Raw genomic sequence first — 26,200 nt, forward strand, 5'->3', positions numbered from 1 at the left:
ATTCATCTTAGAAAGCAAATACTGAGGATGTTTTAGTGTTTTAACGAGGAGAATTAAGTTTGCTGACTTACCTTTTGCTACCGCTAAACCAAGTCTTGCAATTTTTTGTGCAGTTGGCTGGAAACATAGGTATTGATGTACAGTATATTGTGGTAGAAGGAAGAACTGGTTTCAAAATCTTCATTTTGTCATCATCCTCTGAGATGTGATATTAAGTTCTAACATTATGCTTTGGGATATTTCCTGGTCTGTTTCAATTGAATATGTTGTTAAATTAAAATGATTTAGGTATTACACATTTGGCAATTCTTCTTTCCTCATGAGTGAGCTAGAGGTTGAGGCTTGTGGCATAACTGAAGAACTGTCACCTCCAATAACAGGAGTAACTGAGCTCTAACGCCCATATCATGAGGTGCAGAATATAAGGTGCTAGAAGGTGCTGAAGCATCACCATTAACAGATGAAAATAAACAGACCCTAAAGTAGCTAACGGGAGCTACAGCTTACATTAAGGCTTCATGTCGACAGCGCTTCTAATGTCAGGATATGGCTTCCTGTTATTATCTGTCATTGAGAAGCAGTCTGGAATAGAAATAAATGAGAAAACAGGTGTATATTCTAGCAAATTAAAAATGAATCATATAATCAAATAAGGACAGGATAGCAATTTCAAATCACAATTCAATTATATGGGATCTATTATGGTCCTCTCATTATTATTGGTGTTATCTCGGACGTTGACCTCAACATATTTTGAATGATTCACCAATGAGTAACAACTCTCTAATCTCAATATGTACATATATATGTGAACAGACAAATTCTTTATTGAAAATAAAGCCAATTTATTGTTTATCCAGTTCCAGCTAGACTACTTTCTTCATTGGCAATTTGCTGGAAATAAGAGGGATAAATGGGTATCATGTTAGACAATTCAAATAGGAACAATTTCTGATTTTATTACTGCTACACAATTTTCTAAATTTCTTGAATTCTCATGCTGTCTCAAATTTCCGAATTCACAATAAAACAATGAATCATCTCAAAATCAAATATAATATAACAAATAATTAGAGAACTCATTTTTTTGTGTTGCAGGCTGGCAGCTTTATTGAATAGTTGAACAGCCTGCAATATCATTCATTGGACACCTACTCGAAATTTGGGACCACATGACATTTTTATTTGAGAGTGGACTATTAAAAAAACAAGCCAAGTTGACATTTCAAATCATAAACAATCAAATGTTGGTCGGGGAGTGATTAAAAAGGCAGTGGCAGCAAGTGTCTTGCATAGAACGCTTAAGAGTAGCTCATTCACATCTAGCATGTGACTGTACAAACAAACTCCACATTCTCATTATTTGACAAATTACAATTAAATTGTCAAATTTAATATTGTAAATTCATTGCCATACCTGCCAAAATCATACACCTAACACCATACAACTGGATAAATTTATTAGTTTAAAATGCTCATCCAAGATATTGTCAAAGAACTGAGGCATTTTAAAGCCATGCCAGGTATGCCCTTTTCTAAGCAGCACATAATTATATATACTTACTCACTTCTGTGAAATTGTGTCAGGGAGGTTACTTTTCATGAATAATTTTAACTATCCATCAATAACTAGAAGATATATGCATCAAATTGGCTAAAGCATGAAACTATGACTATGTTTCATATGAGATTAGAAAAATATTATAAGGAGATAACATAAATTATTATATTATATAAAAAGATGAGAATAATCCTATGAATTTTATTAAAAATGTCAATAAAACAGTTCATTGGTATCTAACAGCTTTTTATATTCATACTACTATTGCTCATTAAAATTTCATTTTTAGAAAGAAATTGTACAAATAGACAACATTCTGTATCATAACGGAGAATTTGCTTGATCGCTGTTTAATTGGAAAGTTTTTAGAAAATTGACCAGTGAAAAATCACCATATTAACTCTTCACTGCTAACCGATGTCGATTACACTGCTATAGTGGTTATGTAGGCAATCGAATGTTCTCAATGGCTGTAAATGCTTACCAATAATAGAGCTTACCAATATAATATATTAGTAGCAATAAATGCTTAGGAATACAATAGAGTGGTAATCCTTTATCAGTTAATTCAATACAAGCGAAAATTAATACCATCACGGTTATAATTTTCGTCCATTTTCCAATGCCTTGGTAAATTTCGATGTGGCAGCGTTCCTTATAGCAGAGAATACACAACACTGATATTGTTTGGTTTCACAACGCTAATATTGTTACCATTAGTTGAATATCGATATAGACTTTTTGCATTATTTCTTCGGATGTGAAGGGAAAATGCTTTTCCACGAAATTCATTACACACGATTCTGAATTTCCTTAGATACGAGAAGCATAAGTCGCTCAATGTCTTTGTCCATAACTATCATTTAGTGCATATTTAAGTTAACGGAGAGGGAAGGAGAGTGACGTCTCCTTAGGGAGGGCGATTTTTTTTAATCACGTAATCAGACTCGGCCAGAGCTTCACCGGAAACGGGGACGACCCTAATACGTACCGCTCAACGATCGCCAGAATAAGGACCAGGCTGTGGTAGCTGTCTGATTCGGGGACCGGAATGAAGACCAAATAGCGGACATAGAGAAGCTGATGGACTATGCTCCCCGATTCCTACGCCTTCCCTAATCTAGAGCCGCCCTCGGCTCTAAATTTTGTTAGGGATGGCGCATTATGATGGACGATACATAAAAGTCCCCCAAAATGATACGTTGTGTCATAAGACAGCTTAACAGTTTCCCCGGCTTGGATTATCTTGATTAGTTCCTTGATCAAGGTTGGGCTGCTCATCCCAATATTTAGACTGGGAGCAAGATGTATGAAATGGATATTATCTGACCCCAATTCCTGGAATAACTCGTAAGCGGTTGAAACACAATCAGTGTTTTGTGCAAGCTTCTTCCTGATAATATGTTGCTTGTTCTGCAGTTGTTTGGTGTTCCTCGGCAGGGCACTAGGAAATTTTCTTGGGGAATTTTGCTTTTAGCAACAAGGTTTCTGTAGAGCGAGGCAGGTTTTTTAGACAAATCTTCAGCAGCTCGCAGGACTGAAGGCATTGTTCGAATGTGCAGGTCTTTTCCACATTGATTTTGATTTTCTTCTTGTCCCAAATAGTGTACCCAAACTTTTTTTCTTATGTTACGGGTCAATACTATATGCATAACGCCAAAATTCTAGTAGTGTTTGATCTTCCATTTGCTGATAGTAATATTTTTGGACTTCGATCTGGATTTCCCTTGAGTACAAAACGGCTTCTGTTCCTCCACTTAATGGGGAGCGTCCACCCCAAAATCTATCTCGGTTATTTACAGACGGATCACTCTGAAACTTGGGACACGTGTGTAAAACAGAAATCTAAGACTTTTCTGTTCGTGTATATTTTTCGAAAAAAAAGATGAAACAAAACGTTAAATTCTTAGAAAACAACCAAAAAAGGGGGTACTGTAGAAATCTATATTGTCCTAGGATTTCTAGGCTACAACATCAAAACACATATCATTCAATGCGTAAAGACCATATCTATGAAAGTATGTATGAATTTTTTGAAATTCCGATTTTAGTGTATGTAGGTGCATTTTTCGGAAATTTTTCGAACATTTTTCGATTTCTGCCCTTTTGGCAGAATAAAATCCAAACTGTAACGAAATCAGAAAAACCCATACATAATTTTGTAGATATTTTCTTTGAAAATCGTATGGTCTATGTCTCATTGTTGTAGCTTCAAAACTCTAGGANTGTCAATGAAATATTTTTCTTCACGTCAGTGATAGATTTTTTTAAGCCAAGAGTATATTTTTTCAAGGATATGATTTTTTGAGTTGTTAATAAATGAATGAATGTCATATTTTTTATTGCTTTTTCTTATTTTTAACTGTAAAATGTTATTTTATCATTTTTAAACGAAAAATATGCAAATGTGTTAAAGGGACCAAGGGTGTGTTAAAGGGACCTTGCCCCAATTCCATGGGCCCATTGCCCCAGGAATGGGGCAATGGGCCCATTTTGACACTTTTTACAAATAGTGTTTCATTACAAATTGAATAACTCTATAGGCGTCTAATTCACATCATACATTTCTCATTAGTTGTACCTTTAAACAAAACAAAGTACCACCTCGTATCAATTAAAACTTCATCAAAAATTTAGTTTAAAAAAAGTGGGGGGCGCGCTGCCCCATCCCAGTTAAAAATCCAAGGCGTATTGCCGGCGTGTTTGGGTAGATTAAGGTAGAGACGCTCGGTTGAGGCGCCCGAGTAACATCTCCGCATCATCGCCGAAGTGTCCACTTTTTATGTTCTTCGTTCTTAAACGGCACGCGGCCGCGGCGCGTTTCATAGACTGACCGAGCGCGGCAGCGCCTCTATCATATGCGCAACGTGCATGAAACTCCGGCGCAACTTACATGGCCGCCTCCAACTATTTATTTAAAAAAAACTCGGTGGTATATCGCCGAGATTATTGACTCTGCACTACCATACTGGATATGCGTACACATTCATGTGAACGTGCATGCATTTCCAGCATCACAGTACAAGCAAAGAATCTCGGGATATACAGCCGAGGACATATTACAATTATCGAATACTAATTCTCCTACAAAATCAACAATATTAAGGTTTTGAATGCAATGAAACGATTGGCAACTGGGAAAATATATTGAAAAAAAAACATTTAATGAAGATCACAGCATCTAAGGGGTAACCGCCATGCCAAAGTTTTATTTAAACTAGGCTCTCAGGTCTCAGATTTACGGGGACCAATCAACACTTGGCGGGAATTGACCATCAAGTAATGTTGTCGGGTACGTGTGTGAACGTGTCAAATGGTGATAGGTGCGGTGTTGAAGGTGTGAATACTCGTATCTAAAAATTTAGTTTATGTTCATCACTTCATGATACTTTTTTTAATTGAGATTGTTTGTTCTGAGCTGCTTCCTATTCATTGGTTACAGCACTGAGATTGTCTGACGTTCGCTAGCAGAAGTTTAATGTTCCAAACTTGCACCCGAGCAGGGCCAGATGTGTCATAATTATTATTGCACCTGATTCTCTTTTATGAATGCCTAAGATTTTGTTACTTATTTCAGACGGCCTGCGTGAATCTTACTGTAAAGTATTTATTAAATATTGTTCCCACTATGCTAATCAGCAGTTGTTGTGTTTCTGAATGTAATTAAGCCGATCTATTCTGTTCTATATAGGCAGGTCTGAAATGTCTCTACTATTAATAATTTAATGTAGTATTGTAACAACCGGTGACTGCTAGCCAATTGTATGGGATGGTGGTAATTAACCACTTAATAGCGCCGACGGTTACGATCCCATTTTACGCGCTATTTAATGTATTCAGTGAATGTTGGAAACGTGTAAAATAGTCGCGATATTTGACGTATTTTATACATGACTATTAAGACAAACAAGCATAAGCAAACTCGTTAGTCTGAAATTAACGCGTGATTTTCCTTTCTCATTGTCTTATATATATAAATTGACAGAAATTGATATAATTGTCGGCATTGTTCAGAAGTGTGAAACAATTTCCTTCATTTCATCCTTTAGTTGCTAAATTAAAAGCATATTTTATATATGTTTATATATCTGCCAATCAGCCCGGTTAGTCGGCTTGTCGGTTCACGCAATGCAGTATTTTGTAATTTGAATACCCGTTCCTGTTCTTGGGAATGCTTGATGTTCAGAATAGCCCATAGTATTACTTGAAATTATGCTAGGCAAGTCCTTAAACCCGTAATGGAAATTTAAAAAAATATCTAAATTTAACTCACTTCTCTACTTCCACTTTAACGCTTCCCGGCCATCTCAGCTCAAAACTTTGCTGCAGTTCTTGAACAATGGAGTCGACAGTTTGATTCCTAACGGCCTCGTTCTTTATCACCGATGTGAAGTTCACGCGTAGAATAGCGTTGTATGAATCTGGCAGGAGGCATAATGCAAGTTGAAATTAGCAGTGTGTAAAGGCATGTTTACATGATTTAACTTTCTGTTTACTGACGGGAACTCTGGTTACCAAGCCTGTAGAATTCAATGTCATTAAGATGGAATTAGTGCCTAGAAAAAATGTGGTATGAGGACATATCTAGTTTTCGAAGGTTTTTCACTGAAATTCATGAGCCAGGATTTCAAAAAGATACAATGGCTAATTTGAACGCCTCTGTTCATCCTCTGCCCACTTAAAGCACTACGCACTCGTTTTTCGGAATTAAAATTAGTCTCATTGCAAAAAACACTCACTAGAACTAGCAGCTCGCTTTTCTCGAACCAGTGCCGAAATGTGCAGATTTTGAAAGCCGAACACGTCCTGTCCAGGACAAAGTAAATTAAATATTACATCATACAGAACAATGAGCGTGCACCGGAATTTGATAAAAATTATCTTAATCAGTTGGAGCAGTTCTAATTTGAATAATAGCTTGGAAGAAGACAAGTGGTCTATACAATAATGATGTTGAATAATAGACTGCAAGTCGACTAAATTATGATTGTATTATTAGGTTATTGTGCTGTAAAAAGATCTTACATCAACGCTCCAGAAGGCTGAGGCTGTGCCAGACTGCAGAACCAGGCACAGCAGCGCCAGCAGAGCAGCGCCCCTAATGGTCCCGCTGGGCGTCATCTTTGAGCCTGAAAAAAATTGTCGTCGAGCACACAGAGAATTTCACTTCTATCGACCATTCTTCAAAAATATAATAAATATCTTTTTTGGACATGTTGCCTGAACTTTAAATGACATTTGTTTGGTTTGCAATAAGTGATAAATCAGAAATAATAAATATAGTCCTTTCGTTTGAGTTACCGAACAAGAGGTTGAACAATTGGAACGAGCTATACGACGTGAAGTCGTTAGTAGACCAACTGCATCAACCCTGCCTGTTGTATTCATATTTTTCAGGATTCAAAAAGTTGTAGATGATTGAAAAACAATAATTTCATATATTTATTTATCGCAATCCATCATATTTTTCACTGACAAACGTAACTCAAATTAAGTTGAGATGAGCCGGATAGTGCAAAGGGTGTTTGGCCACTGAGACATTTAAAATTTTGCGGCTGTAGATTTTAAATCAACATTACCCATGAAGTTCCTGAGCAACTGTGAAACTATGTCAGGCTATCCCATGCAGTCTTGATGCCGAATTCATTTAATTATTTACATTTGTGTTAGAGTTCAGAAATGATATGAAAGAGTGGGAATATCTGTGGATATTCTGTGGGCCCAATTCCTGGAAGAAAACTTCAATAGTGTGGGAAAATTTAAAGAATGCACATGAATTAAGCAGATTGACGTAGCCACTTTGAATGAATCAGCATAATCAAATAATTCCAATTTATAATCGTATTAGAAGCTTTTTAACTTTTAAGCTTCTATAAACCTGACCAACGTACACTTTTTCGTTGCATATACAATTTTTTGACTGTTTAATATCTAATTCTTAGGAATTAAAGATCTCACAAGTTAAATGATGTTTTAAAATCTAGTAAAGATGCAAAAATATGTGAAGTGGGAATCCAATTTTCAATTGAATTTGGCATACCGATTATTCTAGCTTTGAAAATATCCTTTGCTGTGCACGAAATCTGAGTAGACAACTTCAACGTCAGGTGATGGTGTATCACTGAAGGTGCGCTTCCAATACGAACGTGACATGAATCATAGACATAGTTCATAAGGCCTTGATAACGACTGAGCTTCTTATCTTATCTTAATCCGTCAGATATTGAGAGATTTCGTACGTCTGAGTAGGTTCCTGTAAAAAATCATCTTTACTAAGATATTTCCAGTTGGAAGTTTATTGTTTGGGTTTGAGTTAGTTGTGATTTTATTTGGCCGGCTACAGTTTCCCAACATTTCTTACAATAGTGTGGGCAAGCTTCCGCATTTCTTCTCATGCTCTTTTGAAGATAGAAGCTAACTCAAACCTCTAGTCAGATTCAAAAACAGCGCAGCAGACAGATTCTTTACGACTGCCAACGACGCCACACCTTCATTTTCGTCCGCTTCATCGTCACTATGGAGTGAGACCCCTAGCGTGCGTCTTGTCTGAGTCTTACTCTGAGATGGTGGCCTTGAGATGTGGGGACGATCTGGGGACTTCGGCATCAGCTCGTCTTCTCACGGAGGACGGGTTTCTGCGAGAGCTGAGGAGAGGACCGGATGCTGCAGGTTGGTTGCTCGTCACAAATTTTTGATTTGCCCGAAGCTCGGCTAGTCGCTACCCTCGAGCTTGTACTCTTTGTAATATGATATCCTAGCCAGCCAATTTCTCGCGGCAACTGGTCGCTTTCAGGTGGCCGAGGAATGGCCAGCTGTAGGCTATAACTAATTGGACTAGGCCGACCACTGGTCACGTATTATTCCTCGCCCCTCATTGAGTTCGCCTTCACCACGCTGCCCGTTGTGAACTGACAGTTCTGTAATTTACGACGTCTCTTCCCCTCGTGTATTCCACAACGTCTGCATTTGAGCAGTTAGTATGCGGTATTTCCCCTCCGCATATCAGCAGGCTCGATCATAACTATTTTTTGGTAGATAATCTCTACAACAAGGAGGCTGATCATGGAATACCGAGTATACCATTCAATGGAGAATTAAAATTACAACCCGTTTACATCTCGAAAAAAGTGAAAAAGTCGCAGACTTGGTGAACAATAATATTCAAAGTTTCATTAAAATTCCTTTCATTATAACTCTTTCAAAACAAATTTTACATATTTTTTGTTCCTGGCCACCGTTTATAAATAAATAACTGGGTAAACATGGAAAAATCCATATCGCCATCTTATTTAAGAGTGCAATAAAGTTCAGCCTAATTTGTGAAGAAACTCATAGGGAAGAGCCGAGCCTGTTCGAGGCCTCGCGGTTCTCAATCAGAGCCTTAAGCTCAGGGTGTTGTGGTAACTTGTAGCTCCGGCCGGTTTCCATTATGGTTAACCGTCTCCCCTTCACTACTCTCAACCCAAATAATAAAATTCGTCTTGTCTTCCTGCTGAATATATATATTCATTAGAAAGCCAATTAGTTCTATAAATCTCTTATTTTAAGATTACCATTTAAATTTCAAGACATAGCTGTTAGGTTCGTAAATTTAAGCATATGATATTTTGAACCCTAACATTCAGCTTGTTCTAATTTTCTCCTTTGGTTTTCGTTACATTAAAATCAGTTGGCATTTATTTTGACAGGATGGACTGCACGGAAGTCAGCGCGTCAGTTTCCCTGTGCTACCTGGCTGGTTTACCCTAGCCAGGTGAAGCTCCTGCTCCCGATTCAGAGGACTTCCACCGGGCAGCAGCTCGCGCCAATCGTCTATATTCCATTTTTTGTGTTTCCTCGACAGCAATTCGATTCAATAAATTCAGTTTAATTGCGTGGTTTTTCTTTACTTTTTAGCGTATTTTCTCATTTTTCGATGAAATTAATATTTTCAATACTTCAGTTAAATCTTTTAAAATTACTCGACTGCCATGTCCTCTCCGCTGGCGCAACGGTAGAGAGTCTGCTTCGCGTGGGGGAGATCGGAGTTCGAATCCTGCAGGCTGGTACTTTCTTCATGTCGATTTCTCACGAGGTATGTGTATGGTACTCTGATAATTTGTTCCTGCTACATGTCTGACATTGTTAATTGTACTGCCAGGGTGTATATTCATACGTAGTCCTCAGAATATGGTTGTCTGGAGCAATGTCAGTAAATGTAAATAAATCGTATGTGAAGCTAAAGGGAAAATTTTTATCGACTTTATTTTAAAGGTGGCCATCGGTGGCTCATCGATGCGCCACCGGTGCCAATGGGCAGTTATTGGTGGAAGAAGAGTTTTTTTAGTAGGGTGGCCATAGGCAGGTTATAGGTGGAACATAGGCCGGACACGCCATCGATGCCGCATCGATGCGTCATCGGTGCTCCACCTATACTGTAATTTCCACCTGTAGCCACTGATAATCATCGATGCGCCACCTTAAATTTTTATTTGGGACGTCACCCATCACACCCAACACGTCACCCATCAGACCCAACACGTCACCCATCACACCAACACGTCACAGATCACAACCAACACGTCATTCATCACACTCAACAAGTCACCGTCACACCACTAGGGAACTTCACCCACCGTTCCTGACGTGCCATTCCTCGTCCTCCGTTAGGGCGGCGAGCTCGGCCACCGCCTCCGCGTGGTCGGGGCAGCGCGCGACGCAGTCCATCACATCAGCGGCGGTGACGCGGGCCTCCCTCAGGGCCTCCTTCAGCTCCCCCCACCGCCGCGTGAGGTGGCGGGGGCTGTCCCTGCTGAGGGCCGCCACCACATGCAGCAGCACCTCCCGCAGCCTGGGGGATTACAAGTGGGTGGGGATTCATTGGGAGAGTCAAGCCTGTACGTCGTCTGCAGCTTATGAAATACTTTGGTTTCTTGTTTGTATAATGTTAATAAATGTGGCATGCAGCTCATGCCATCAGAGCGGCCTGCAGCTCATGCCATCGGAGCGGCATGCATCTCATGCCATCGGAGCGGCATGCATCTCATGCCATCAAAGTAATACAACAATAAGTAGAAGGGTAAATGCAAGAGTAAGTAGGAAGGGAAATACAATAGTAAGAATTATGGTAAATACAATAGTAAGTAAGTAAATACAATAGTAGGTATGAGGGTGAAAACAATATTAAGTAGGAGGGTAAATACAATAGTAAGTAGTAGGATTAATGCAACAGTAAGTAGTAGGATAAATACAATAGTGTCCGGTGATCTATAACCATCTAGGTTATCATACGTCACCCATCTTATAGCCTGTTATATGTACCCACATGGTAGAGTCACGCTCAGTGACGTCATCCCTGTTAAGGCCTATGTATATATCTTGATCTATGCACCGCTCGTCAGTCGTAGCAGAAATGCCTAGCCGTCACCTTGCTAGCCGCTCATCCAGCACGTACTTGTGCTGTGCCTGTCAATCACCTTTCTTCTGTACACACCGAGCCACTTTATTATTATATTAGATCTAGCGTTACCGTGCGTTTCACTTTTCCTGCCTTAGTCATACTTGGAACAACAAAGTATCATGACTCTCAGTAAAATATCTATCAGGTGGTCGTAGAAACAGACACCTGACAATAGTAAGTAGAAGCAAGACAATTTCCAAACGCATTATAAGTTAGTTAGTTCATCACTTCGATTGCCACTTACATGCCAACCCATGCAGTAAACACTAGAGTTATAGGTATGACTGGCCATGTCCACCAACAGGAGCGAATGACGAAGATTGTTCACAGGACTGACACAATAATACCGTCAAGCAAGCAATTCAAATGATAATACGAGCTACAAGTCTAACAAATACTGAGCTTTTGAAATAATTGTCCGAAATTAAATCAAATGAAAGTACGCCAGAGACCACAACCATAGGGAATAATATTTCTATTTTACTGTACGGGCTGCAGCTGGCTCAAAACTAAGCCCAAAGTTTCACTGACGCAATAAATATTAAGTCTAAACTAGATATCAACTTATAAATATCTGATTAACAGTAGACTACAGCTGCACGATACCTGAATTTCTGGGCCTACCTTTCATTCTCCGTTGACTCCACTCCCAGGATCTCTTGAAGAGTATCTTCAGTGAGCATCATCTGCCTAGCAACATAGTTTGCTGCCGCAGTTTCTTGGACGGACTTATGCGGGAAAGAATAAGTCGTGTCCTTGCTTCCTGACCGCGATTTCTCCACTACAAGCATGGTGTTGATAAGCACTTCAGTAGCTACTTCAATATTCGAAGTGTTAACTTTTATCTTGTCGCAGCAATGTTCCTTCAAGATTAAGATTTCGGCGGAGGTGAAGGTAACATGATTGCAGGCAAGGAACTCCAACGCCCACTTGCCAATGACTCTCAAAAGTTTTTCAATGAGAATGTCTGGATCAGTGACACCGATATCGCTCAGCTTTGTTTTCAAGACGATCTTTTGAAGCGTAAATCTGTCCATTAACATATCGCTCGAGCTTCTAAATTTATCTTTTTTTTCTGGAGTTTCTTTAAAAATAGAGCAGAAGTACAGCAAAAGAATTGGTTCTGTGAATAATGATTGCACATCCGGGTCTAGATTGGAAAACAGTTCACGCATCGCTAGTGCGGCATCACTGCACTTGGTCAGATGGAATCTATATTTTTCGATAAAATCCAGCTGCTTTCCTAGCTCTGTGATTGGCAAGATCTTGCACTCCTCAGAAACCTTGCATTTCTTTCTCAACAAGTTCTTGAGATCTTTGACAGCCCAAGGACAAGTCGTAATGAGAATGCGGGAGTGCTGGTGCCATGTTTTATCCAACAGCTGTTGCAACACAGCCAACGACACTTCGTTGTATTCATCGAATCCATCAACCAGGAACAGCACGCGGAGATGCTGGAGAGTTCGCAAAATATCTTCTGCTGTCATGTCCGCGCACGAAACTCCAAAATGCCATTTGACAACTTCCTCCAAATTTCTATTATGTCTGTCCCTGCACTGAATGAACACGATGATTTCAAAGCATTGGAGATAGTTTGGGACGTCAGACTGAGGACCAGAAAATTTAAGCATTAGGTACATGAGTAGGGTGGTCTTCCCAGCACCAACATTGGCAGAAACAAGTGCGATTCTTTCTTTCAATGAATCAAATAACTGCTGAAGCGTAAGTTCATTTTTTCCCTCTTCCTTTAACGTCAGGTTGAGTTGATGAAACACAGCCAGCCTTTCAACGCAGCCAGCATCGAAAAGTAGATCTTCTTTTGCGTACTCCTGGAAACGTTGATTGGCAATTTGCCTGCCCTTTGTAGTGACGCAGTAGCAGTAATAAGCCAGATCTCTCCCACCAGGTGAAAACCCACCAAAGGCTGTCATCTTGCCGTTAACCCTGCACACGAAACACGAGCTTGGTAACACGTATGAATTATTATTAATCACAGCCCACATTCTAAATAAACATCTTCCACCCACGGTCCAGTTCATATGATTGGCGCGTCAACTAATCAATGAATTGGTTATTGGCTGCTGGACTTCAACATCGATCCAATTGCTAAGTGACTGACTCCAGGTCGTAAAGTCCGGAGATCGGGTTTTGAGTGCAGATCAGGTTTTGTACCGTGTAGATCAGGTTTTGAAGTTCATTCAGTAAATTGCAGTTACTATATTACTGCTTCAAATGATTAGAAAGACAAATTTTTCCCGTTAAAAAGAAAATATTAACTGTAACGTAATTCTCTTCATAATGAATATTCGGAACACATCTATACTTATGCTCGCACATAGAGAAAAATTTGCCTCTAAATATGAGTCATACGCGAAAATGGGTCGTAGTGACAATTTTTCTATCCCGGTCAGACATCGCCGCAGTCTGGAAGGTTCAGCTTCAGCATCGCCAACTTGTCTGCACCAACGCTCGCCCCAGCGCAACGCCAGGGGGTTAACAGCGCCGGAATGTCCACAACAGCCCAATATTGCGGCAGAGCTTCTCGGCCAGGAAAGGGCCTGCTGCCGCAGTCAGTCTGTCCTACCGCGAGCGACAAGGCCGACAGGCACTGCCAGCGTCCGCGCTATCGCGCAAGTGGTTGCCGCTATTGGCGGGACCGCTGCGCAAAATTCCCGCCGGCCAGGGATGGCCGAACGTGAATTTCGAGCCAAAAAAATCCCCACGCCCTCCACTTTATGTATAGCTCTCTTACTTTTTGGGGCTATACAGTATATAATAATTGTGGCGGGCATGGGGAATTATATAACAACGTATACCGACACAATTGTAAAGCGACATTTAATGCAGTCATTCTGAGATATGAGGTAAGAACAGGTATAACAAATTTCGACAGAAATAAAAATATTTACACGTTCGGGCCGATTATTAGAACCTTAGCTTGAGCACGCAAAGTTAATCGACTTGACGAGTCTAAGCTTTCGGTTCTACAGTCCACAAAACGATTCTGATATCTTGGTTGGAGAATCAAAAATTATAACCTCGAGTATAAGAACACGAGCAGCTGAAATAACACGTTCGTGTCAATATGCCCTAAAGTTGAAAATTTCAGTAAGAAAATGCCAGCAAAAATATGCTCGACGGTATGTTCTTAAATGTTGTCATTCCAAGTATTCCAACCGCCAAAGAGCTTTACTTTATGAGGCACTGGACCTTAAACACTAACGAAGTTGTGTTTCTAAAGATTCCTAAATTAACATGTTCAGCCTTTAGAAACTTGGTTGTTTTCTATTCGTTTGCATCGCAATTTACACCAAGGATAAACGCTAGAAACGAGGAGCATGTATCATCCGCACACGACAAAATGCACCTAACTACTGACAGCAGACAGTGGCACCAGAGCGTCGGCTGGTAGTGGGGGGTAGTGGGTAATCCCACCTTTGAACGGGAAGTATTATGGGGATTGTTTATCAGTCTTGCCTCGAGAGCGTGGGTTGTGAAGCTATGCGTATACAAGTAATTTGGGAGCGTTGCCGAAAAGACAATGCACGCCTGTTGCTAGAACGCGACTCACATATGTAGACATAAAAGTAACACAAGCGTGTTAAAGACAACGCAATGCATGCGTGTTATTGTACGTATTCCCCAAATAAAAATTAAAGGTGGCGCATCGATGATTATAGGTGGCGATGGTAGATTATCGGTGGCGTAACGGTGGGTGGCCACGCCAGCCAAAAACCATCATTGAAACGCTGCTAAATCGAGAGGATGTGCGAGCATAGGTGGCACTCATCGATGATTTATAGGGTGCTATTTATCGGTGGCTTAGTGCAGTTTCACCACGCGTGGCCATCTCTTAATAATTGATCAATAGCCACCAATGAAATAGCGTTCGAAGTTTGAATTATTAAATATTTTGACAACTGTATAAATCGTGAAGAAAAAACTGTGAATATACAAAAGATAATTGCGTATATGTATATAACGCGATTAGTCTTTTTTTAAGACGACCGTGAGTTTATTTCAATTTTGGTGTTCACATGATTACTATATAAGCTATTCTGCGATTTTATTATGATATTATGCTCTATGACGTATTTTATTCCAGAACGAAATTAGAAGCAAAATTTATTTATTTTGTTTCAAGTACGAAGTTATCATGCCATAAATAAGCTGTTCGCTATAAAAAAATCCTTAGAGAAATGAACCATCAAGAACTCGAAGATAATTCATAGATTGTATCGCCATTTAAGTGTTTAATTTAATGCTTACGAAATATACATAGTGCAATATTGTTGACCTCATCAGGTTGGAAATAAAATACAAAGTTTTTTATTGATTTGCTCAATAGTTGCGCAAGGCACGCATTCTCTGAAATATTTAGCAACGGCTGGTCAATGCATCAATACTTATGTCTCATTCATAAACGGGCAGTTGGAATAAAATAAAATATATGTGATGGCGCTGAAGCAATAGGCCCAAGGCCTTCTAAAGTTTAAGGCTTCAGAGGATTGTGTAACTTAGGTTTCTCCAGATGACCTATTAATTTTTAAATTTAGGTCACATATGAATTGAGGGAGCTACAATAAAAGCTGATTACTTGCCAAATTAGCGTTTTTAAGATTCAATCAGGACCGAAACGACGCAAAAATATGTGATAATCCCTACCGGGACATATTTTTATTAAATAACTCTAATTTAAATTTCATACAAATTCCTTCAAAATGGGCAAGTTTTGAGAAGAAAATCTTGTGAGTTCGCTGGTGAGTTAGGAGGAATGTCTATTGGGTAAAACTAATTGATGGTTCGAATTAGCTGTTTGATCATCAGAGATAATGAAAGTTATCCTCGTATCACGAAAAGATTTTCCATGGTTTTGTAAAAGGCTTTAATGCATTGTGTTATATAATGATAAAATTATTATGCTTCTACTTGAGTGTTTAATTTGAAATCAATGCGTAGTCTTCTCAGTATTGGCGCCTCTGCATATAGTGTAGCAACAATATCGCCGCTTAATTTTGCTGATTATTCGTTATGTAGTTTGTCTAAGCTGATTCTTTGATGTTCCTTCACATCCATTACTCCGAAAATTACTTGAATGATGCATTAATATTTGTATATATAGCATTTTGAAAATTACTCATTTTTACAGCTTGAAATCAATGTAAAATGTTCATTATATAATATGATTTAAATAAAGCTAAAGTAGGTTCTCTTTTGACTACTTTCGGCAGTCCCTCGCTTGACTTCAGATTGTAGTTAGTCATGGTGCATCATGTAGGAAGTGGTGCAACGTCAGTCTCGAGCCGAATTAAGTCTAAATTCTCGATAAAACTTTAAGTCTGCTCATAAATGAATTACTTTTTTGTGTTTATTTAAGAAATAACGTGACTATGCTAGACCTGTAAATTTCTCAAATAATCAATTGAAGTTCTGGACTTCTGGTGCAATATTCTGTTCTGGACTTCTGGTGCTGGCCGGTGACGCCACTGTCGATGTGTTTAAATAAACAATTAGGCTATTCAACATAGCTTACTTCGAATGCAAAATCGAATGGGATGTGGGTGTTTACTGCAAATTATTTAACTTACTTTTTACAATCAATTTTAATTTTTATGTATCCTATTCCTAATTTTAAAACAGTAAAGTATAGAAATATTATTTCGCGTATCCGACTCGCGGCCACGTCCGTGACTCATATCGCCGGCTGCCATGACAGATCCGACGCGGTGACGCCATAGCAAATATCAATTGTGTTTATACTTTCCTTTGTGTTGATATGTTAATCTGAGGCCTAAATTAAGATCTTTATAAGAATTGCAATGGGCGAGACTGGTCTGAGAATACCTGTATTTAAAAGATTCCTTAATTTTTAGCGTGCTCTCATGACTCATCCTCTTGTCAGGTCGTGTGGTCACTGGTCCCTAGTGATCATAGTGGCAACTGTTAAACCAGTGACTTTTTTAGAATCAGTTCATTTTTAATTTTCTCATTTACTCCAGATTTAAGCCAATATCTTATATAAATAAGTAAGAAGATGCTGGTATCCATGATATTTTAATGGTCTACTTAAAACTTATAAGTCTTAAAAATGAATTGAAGGAGAGCCTAAGAAACTCTTCGCTTTGGCCTTCGCCACTATGCCTAGTGTGGTATTTGATCAATATGGAGTGAAATTCTTGTAAATGTGTTTTGCATATTCTACATCAATCCAGCAAAGACATATCAAGGTCTTTTGCCATCTCCTAAAGATATACACTCAATGAATTATCCACTTCAATAAATGGCATAAGTCTCTATAAGATCACAATGTAAATGTTTAATGCATAAGTGAATCTGTTCCTCCATTCCACCCTCCACAAGTTCAAGCAGGCAGTGGCGAATAAAGTTTGATGTAAACTCTTGGTAAAAAATTTGTGCTGGTTCAGAGAAAGTATCTTACATATGCTCATCGCGCATCTGTGGTATGTTATGACCATTATTTCTAAAACCAAATTAGCCTATTACCTGCAATTTTAATTTCTAGTGTCTATGGGAGCAATGTCACTTTTTTGTCACTGCACTTGAAAGAAATCATAAAATAAATATAGACTACCGTATATAGTATATTTTATTTCTAATAGATTCATTTTTTTGTGCTTGATTGGTAAAGCCAATATTGAACATTTTTGAATGATAACATTAAATTCGTATGTTCAATCAAGTTACTTTGATATATTGTTATTACTCATGGGTTGTTGGCATCTTGATGCGATTGATGAATTTACTCAAATATCAAATATTGATTGAAGGAAAACAAGTATATTATAGAAGTATATAGGTCAACAGCATAATTAACTGAGTTAATTATGCTGTTGACATGGAAAAGTTAGTTTCTAAATGATTTGAATTTACTGAATTTTTTATTATTTTTAATTTTCGTGCTAGCATATTAGATAAAATTAATTTATAATTTAGAGCTTATGTTTTTAATGTTACTCAAATATAGCATGATAGCATCCAGTTTCTTAACAATAATAAAATTAGAGGTGATCAATTGATAGATAATATTTTCGGATTGTATTAAGCATCGAACAGAAACCTTACAGTGAACTGTCTACTAGGCAGAAACGACATAGAATTGTTGAAGCTGATGATAAAATAAATAAATAGTTGACAACTGAAACAGTTGTAAACTCTTTGTCACTTTTTTGTCACTGCACTTGAAAGAAATCATAAAATAAATCTATAATATATAGTATATTTTATTTCTAATAGATTCATTTTTTTGTGCTTGATTGGTAAAGCCAATATTGAACATTTTTGAATGATAACATTGAATTCGTATGTTCAATCATGTTACTTTTATATATTGTTATTACTCATGGGTTGTTGGCATCTTGATGCGATTGATGAATTTACTTATATATCAAATATTGAAAAGTGACAGTGTTCTGAGATGTCTAAAAATGCAATGTCTCTGTGTAAATATCGGTATACGATATCATCAACGGTCTTTTGTTCAACAGGAGTGGATGTCAAAGTTTAAGTTTAGGTTCGAACACCAACTTACGCACGCACGTGTTCGATTGAGGAATCGATTATATGTATATAGCAGCCGAAACATGGTCGTAAGTAGCAGGCGGCCCCTCGTTTGTAAACAACCTTAAAGTTTCGCGCAAATTATCGCTGATGGTCGCAGAGCGGCCCGTCCATCGCCTCCCGCCGACGAGCGCAATATCGCCGAGATTTGGGAGAAGCGGCCAATCTGCCGTTGCGCGCTCATAATCTCCCCCCACGCCGATAAACAACTGCGCCACGGCCTTAAATTTTAACTGGGAGCAAGGGTTTTTCAAGGCTTCTCTGAAGACGATACCTTTATAACTTCTTCTGACGCGAACCTAGCTGGAAGCGTGTTTATGGTAGCTAGCTGAATCCTCTAGTTGGTCAGTAGCACCTGATCGTGCACCTGTAGCTTTCACGATTGCTGCTGTGGTTTCAGCACGCGGGACATGTTTGCTTACTTCAATTAGTGGGAGTTATAGTTTTCTAGTTAATTCCGATGCTTTCCTATGATTACCCCCAGTGGTCATTAACTGTTCTTCATAGTTTGGTGCTCGCTCCAAGACCTTGAATTTCAGCCTCCTACCTATTTGGATTAGCAGCCTTTCAACCGTGAGTGCATGTCATTAGGAACTTAAGTGACCACTAGTTTGGCCTCTATTTTCTACGCAATATTTTGTACACGCGACTGCACCTGCATCAAATACCCGCGTTTTCGCTCCCCTCCCAAACGACCCGAACTCCGTTTCCGTTTTCGGGCCGTCGATCCCCGTCAGAGACTTGCCCCCCCCCCACTTCTTCCTCTGCTGTGAGCGGGGGGGTGTTGGGCATCTCCCCTTGCGGCTTGACCCCACATTGCCCCCCGCCCCCTGGTGGATCCTTTGCCGCTCCAGGGGCCAACAGCTGCCGGCCCCGGGCGAGTCCCCCTTGCGCCACAGGAGGCGAACCACCGAGCAAGGACGACCCGAACTCTTAACGATCTCGTTTGCCATCATCATCATCGTCGCATCACCCACCTTCATCGTAATCTGCACCCATTCACCAACCATCATCAACTGACTGCTCGAGATCCCAAACTTACCGGATCTAATAGAAAAACTCGACCCCAGAATACCAACGCACCAATGTAAAATTTTCCAGAATACCTGCAAAGAACTCCCGTTCCCCCATAATGCAGGGACGCTATTTCCGTGCAAGAAAACAACACCCTGAAAAACAAGACTCAACAGAAGAACCAAACAAGACGTAACTGCAACGATATCGCTGCAAAAACTTGGTCTCAATACTCTTCCGAGCACGCATTTCCTGGTTGATTCAACGCTCGTTCAAGACGTTGTATCCATGTTGAATTCTAGTCCAAATGAAAATTGAATCAACGTCATTCCAGCAACGTCGTCTTGACTTTACATTTCAGCGTTGATAAGGTTGGATTTGATATTGAATCAACGTTGATATCACGTTGATGTACGAATGGATTGCATTGTACATATTTTATCGTGGTATGAGCACCCTATTACAATTAACTGCATAATTAAATATGGATATTTTTTGACCAAATCTATTCACTTATGGAGAAGAACTGCAAGATATCCAATTATATTTGCCTGTATTTCTTAAACTTTTTTTTATTTCTCACTTGTAGCTGATTGAATTTATATAGATTAATATTGAGGATCTTGCTTATATATATTATTGATAAGCAGGGTTATTGTACGGCACGTTTGTTAAGAGTTCCCGAAAACCGTGTCGCGGTATTGTTCGATCAAAACGTCACTCATACTTTCGACAATTGCGCGACATTTTTGGCTTATTGTGTGACAAAATGTCGCACAATTATCGTCTCGGAATGTACCAATGTCGTAGAATCTACCTATGATTAGTATTTGCTAATAGTGCGACACGAAAAAAGATGAACTCTATTATACGACATGCTAATTTAAGAAAATCTTGTTAGGTTAGGGTTAGAGTTAGGGTAAGAGGCGTGAAAAAAGCTTTTTTAGACACTTTTTTTCCAATTTTACTAAGATTAGGTCCAGCCAGGAAAGGTTCTTTTACCTTAAATAACTAATTGAAAAACGTGAACTAATAACTGTCGCGGTATTACTAAGTATATATATATATATATATATAATATATATAGTCAAATATGAATATATGCTACCTCCAAATGAAGGACCTAAGAACCATAAGCAGGAGGCTCACAACGAAACCTTCACTAGCGCGACGTTGGACGCCTGCACCTGCATCATCATGCGGTGCCCCGAGTCTGCACCAGCATCATCATGCGTTACCCGATGCCTGCATCAGCATCGTCAAGCGATACCCCGACACCACAAAACTGGCGATAGCGGAGGCTCTCATCATCAAGGACGAGTTTCCTGCTATCAATTTATAAGCCACCGGATTTGTCAGGATGTTGAAATTATTCTTGGATTAATTTTAAGTTTTGATTTCAAACCGTATCTAAGATACCCTTTGTATGCACATATGTCATATCCAAATTTTAAATTTCAAGTGCTTTAAAACTCTTCCCTCACTTGAGAATGAATATTGAATATAGACGACGTCATATTCCAGTAAAGTCATTTGGAAACCTGCTTTTCGATCTCCAATCACAAGCAAGTAATGTTATTCGGCTTATGTAAAAAAAACAATAATAAAATTGCTTATGGAAAGCATGCTTTGGTCCTCAATCAAACTTGCATAAGTGACGAACTTCTGCTTAATTACTCATATATGAATTAAATTCACAAGGAACAAACACTCAGTACTTCAGACTGATGTCAGAAGCTACCCGAAGCTCGACGAGCGTATCAATCGTGAAGAACAGGAGGCTGAGCAGACCAACACTCTCCACTTGCGTAGCAGAACAACACTCTCCACTTGCGTAGTAAAACAACACTCCCCACTTGCGCTCCCCACGACACGAACAACAGTTCACCACGAGCGAGCTGAGCGTTGTAGAGAGAGCTTCCGTTATAAATGCTACATATTGACGTACAACTTCCACTTGTCGTTCGGTTGCCAGCCAACCGAACGCAAACAACTTCTTGACGGCGGCGCTATTGATCGCTTGACCGACCTTGAATTACTAACACATCTGCTTCGGCGGTACGCCTAAAATGTGTCGGTAGCTAATCAATATCTGATTTAAAATGAATGCAATCGAATTTCTGCCAAGAATTTCATCAATGAATCTAAAAATCAAATGGATTGGATCGCACTGATATTGTTTTGCTACGATTAAAATATCGGTAATGCTGGATTACACTTTTGATGAATTGTCTGGATTCTCCACATTAAAAATTCATAATTGTTGTGTTCATATTATCCAATTCAATATTCCAGTTTCACCATCCGGACAACTTGATTATGGTTAAGAGAATAATTATTATAAAGCTTTCACACCGTTAAGAAGACCGGATAATCGTGATAAGAATCTCAAGCAAACTGTCGTATATAGTATTGGCAATTATACATAAGGTGAAAAATTTTACCGAGATTAGAACTTGGCGCGCATAACCTCGAAACGCTTTCACGCTATCCTTCCCGTCCATCCCTTAGTGCAATAAAAATTTTTTATTTATTTTATGAATTAACCTTAAAACTTAGATTTCTACTCCGTTTATGATGTTCACATTTACACGCACGTTACCTTTTATTATTGATTTATATTTTATTATTTATTATATAGTATTATTATTTATTTATTACGTTCACACACGTTTCTTTTTATTGATTAACGTCTACGTTGATTTGCGTTGCTTTGAGTGTACATCAACTGAATGGCTGCGTTGATTTGTGTTGCTTTGAGTGGACATCAGCTGAATGTCTGCGTTGATTTGCGTTGCTTTGAGTGGACATCAGTTGAATGTCTGCGTTGATTTGCGTTGCTTTGAGTGGACATCAGTTGAATGTCAGCGTTGATTTGCGTTGCTTTGAGTGGACATCAGATGAAACTCCATATCTAAGGAAACGCTTAGCGTGGTTCCTCTAGTACTACAGGCATCTGGGTCAAACACTGAATGATGCGGCGCATTTGAAATTAATTGCGTCTAGTAGGCTAATTCTGTTGCTGCAAATTCCAGAGAATGTGGAAAATGGCGGCTACATATACTTTCTCAGAGCTGTTATTAATTGCCAGTAGTCGGATATTTGCTAACTCCTATATTACAAACATGTTATATACGTTCCAAGAGCTATGATTAATTGTCAGTAGTAGGATATTTGCTAACTCTTATATTATATACTGTACCTGTCAAGGCTGTCATGTACACGTTCCCTGAGCTGTGATTGCCAGTAGTGGGATATTTGTCCGAGAGCAGTTTGTTCATATAAATCCTCATGTGTTTACCGGCAGACCAGCAGACCTAGTTAGCTACGAGTCCACTGTGTCACTGAGAGCTTGTCTCAGACGCTGAGTTGACAGCTTATAAAGCATATATGTCACGAGTGCAAGGACTTGTGGGCGGAAGTACAAAGTCTATAAATGGGCAGAGAACCTTAGTAAAGCCTTGCAGAAGCTAACAAACGCGCCGAAATGTAACTAGCGTTAGAGTTACTCCGCCCAAACGGGTCGACGTTCTAGCCTATACCTGCATTAAAACTCTCGTGTATTATCACCCCGTATACTGTGCTGTAACTCTCATGTATTACCACCACGTATACTGTACTGTAACTCTCATGTATTACCACCCCGTATACTGTAATATAACTCTCATATATTACCACCCCGTATACTGTACTGTAACTCTCATGTATTACCACCCCGTATACTGTACTGTAACTCTCTTGTATTACCACCCGTATACTGTTGCATAACCCTCATGTATTACCACCCCGTATACTGTTGCATAACCCTCATGTATTACCACCCCGTACACTGTAATATAACTCTCATGTATTACCACCCCGTATACTGTAATATAACTCACATATTACCACCCCATATACTATAATATAACTCATGTATTACCATCCCGTGTACTGTAATATAACTCACATATTACCACCCCGTTTACTGTAATATAACTCATGTATTACCATCCCGTGTACTGTAATATAACTCACATATTACCACCCCGTTTACTGTAATATAACTCATGTATTACCATCCCGTGTACTGTAATATAACTCACATATTACCACCCCGTTTACTGTAATATAACTCATGTATTACCATCCCGTGTACTGTAATATAACTCACATATTACCACCCCGTTTACTGTAATATAACTCATGTATTACCATCCCGTGTACTGTAATATAACTCACATATTACCACCCCGTTTACTGTAATATAACTCATGTATTACCATCCCGTGTACTGTAATATAACTCACATATTACCACCCCGTTTACTGTAATATAACTCATGTATTACCATCCCGTGTACTGTAATATAACTCACATATTACCACCCCGTTTACTGTAATATAACTCATGTATTACCATCCCGTGTACTGTAATATAACTCACATATTACCACCCCGTTTACTGTAATATAACTCATGTATTACCATCCCGTGTACTGTAATATAACTCACATATTACCACCCCGTTTACTGTAATATAACTCATGTATTACCATCCCGTGTACTGTAATATAACTCACATATTACCACCCCGTTTACTGTAATATAACTCATGTATTACCATCCCGTGTACTGTAATATAACTCACATATTACCACCCCGTTTACTGTAATATAACTCATGTATTACCATCCCGTGTACTGTAATATAACTCACATATTACCACCCCGTTTACTGTAATATAACTCATGTATTACCATCCCGTGTACTGTAATATAACTCACATATTACCACCCCGTTTACTGTAATATAACTCATGTATTACCATCCCGTGTACCGTAATATANCATATTCACCCCATATTCACCCCATATTCACCCCATATTCACCCCATATTCACCCCATATTCACCCCATATTCACCCCATATTCACCCCGTCTTCTCCACGCCCCCGACGCTCGCCGCTGTTGCCCTGCACGGCGCGGGCGCGTATATCTGCTGCCGTCTTCTTGTCAGGGAAATGCCGTACGGGAAATACATTATATTCAGGACACAAGTCGTGATTATTTGTATAGCGTACACCACTTGTCAGGGAAATGCCGTACGGGAAATACATTATATTCAGGACACAAGTCGTGATTATTTGTATGGCGTACAACATTTTGTATGCATTTATACAAACAGTGACCGCGTATTTGCTTCAGCACACAGAAATGTTCCGTCAAACAGCCGCATGTCCCACAGCAGAAGGTGCAAGTTTATAGTTATTAATAAAATATAAATAAATTGCCATACAAAATATTCAATGACAATAGGATGGAAAAGTCTGCTGTATATGTGAAGACTATATATCAACATCACAGAGTGATTCTTTTATAAACAGTCATGACATGACATTCAATACTGCAGCACCAGCACGGCAACAGCTGCAGCATCAGCACGGCAGCACCTGCAGCATCAGCACGGCAGCACCTGCAGCATCAGCACGGCAGTACTGAAATTTACGCTAAAATAAATAAATTTATTCTGTACTATTATCAACTGAAATTTACAGTGAAGTAAATAAATTCATTATACAATATTATCAATTGAAATGAAGCGCTAAAGTAAATAAATTTATTTTATAATATTATCAACTGAAATTTAGGCATATGAGGCGCATTGTCACATGATGTGCCCGCCATGAGCCTAATCTTACGAAATTAATTATTGTTATTCTTTCTTTGTCACTAAGTATATTGTACTGTACTATAGTAATAAGATGTAGTTGTACTGCGATGAATTTGATTAGTTCAACACACTCAAAGAAATGAGTTAGTCTTTGTCTATGTCTATACTGCAATGCAACGTTTACCCTTGCATGGGTCATCCTGACTCACTTTGGCCTGGCATAAGAAGCAATCATCGCTACTTCATTTCACTGCTCGTGCTGTGGGTCGAACGCCCCTTAACTATAAGGGCCAAGCTACCCAATGAAAAATGTGCAATGCATGTCCACACAAATGGCTATGACCGACGTGTCCGACGGCAATCAGACGTCTCATTCTTTTCGTTATAATTGAGACGCTATTTACTTGACGTTGTAGAGATTGATAGAAAAGTACTAAACCTGCGTCTGGGCAACATCACGTGACACATCACGTGATCAAGCCTTTTTTTATTTGTAGGCGAAAGCCCTGACTATTAGTCAGGTGAGTAAAAAAAAGGGCTGGGAACCTTAGTAAGCCCCCCAGTAGCTGACAAGTCCGCACGCCGCGATGTGATTCGCGTTAGAGCTACTCCGACCTAACGGTCGACGTCTTAGCTTAACCTGTATCGTACCTCTGTATTATATTATATTAGCTTTATTATTATTATAAATTATATATTATTGTATTATATTAGCTTTACCTGTATTGTATCTCTGTATTACCACCCCGTATCAAGATAAGTTCTCTAGACAGATGGTGCCTTAATTACTTATCCCTCGCGCACTTAGTCCCGTGTCCCTATCCTCAGGTGGCGCCTAATATAGCGTCTGACAGGCGCCACATAGGGCGTCCAGGATCACACCTCAGCCACTCACCAACAGCCCTCGCCACTCACCAACAGCCCCCGCCACTCACCAACAGCCCCCGCCACTCACCA

The 26,200-nt window shown here is 39.2% G+C and overlaps 2 protein-coding genes across 2 annotated transcripts; both read right to left on the reverse strand.

The window, feature by feature from the left end:
- Positions 1 to 5,834: 5,834 nt before the first annotated feature.
- Positions 5,835 to 7,668, reverse strand: LOC108676367 (the record flags this gene model as incomplete). The annotated part of the gene is made up of 4 exons (XM_018164435.2): positions 7,602 to 7,668; positions 6,587 to 6,690; positions 6,301 to 6,367; positions 5,835 to 5,982 (listed from the first exon to the last, which is right to left on the reverse strand). Coding segments are annotated over exons 2-4 (311 nt in total), but the record flags the coding sequence as incomplete, so codon positions are not given.
- A 446-nt stretch (positions 7,669 to 8,114) lies between these two features.
- On the reverse strand, positions 8,115 to 21,356 carry LOC125178366 (NLR family CARD domain-containing protein 4-like). Its single transcript, XM_047881931.1, has 4 exons — positions 21,334 to 21,356; positions 11,625 to 12,944; positions 10,177 to 10,391; positions 8,115 to 8,224 (listed from the first exon to the last, which is right to left on the reverse strand). Exons 2-4 carry the CDS (start codon positions 12,929 to 12,931, stop codon positions 8,115 to 8,117), a joined length of 1,632 nt encoding a protein of 543 aa, XP_047737887.1. The 5' UTR covers positions 12,932 to 12,944; positions 21,334 to 21,356.
- Positions 21,357 to 26,200: the final 4,844 nt, after the last annotated feature.

The sequence above is a fragment of the Hyalella azteca genome, unplaced genomic scaffold, assembly GCF_000764305.2.
Source record: "Hyalella azteca isolate HAZT.00-mixed unplaced genomic scaffold, Hazt_2.0.2 contig9146, whole genome shotgun sequence".
NCBI lineage: Eukaryota > Metazoa > Arthropoda > Malacostraca > Amphipoda > Hyalellidae > Hyalella > Hyalella azteca.

Bases quoted from the DNA above. Each gene is read 5' to 3' on its own strand.
- LOC125178366 (XM_047881931.1), bottom strand. From the start codon at position 12,931: ATGACAGCCTTTGGTGGGTTTTCACCTGGTGGGAGAGATCTGGCTTAT. The intron at 10,392-11,624 runs GTAGGCCCAGAA...GTAATCCCCCAG, and splicing joins GAGTCAACGGAGAATGAAAG to GCTGCGGGAGGTGCTGCTGC. The intron at 8,225-10,176 runs GTGGGTGAAGTT...ACCAACCTGCAG, and splicing joins GGAATGGCACGTCAGGAACG to CATCCGGTCCTCTCCTCAGC.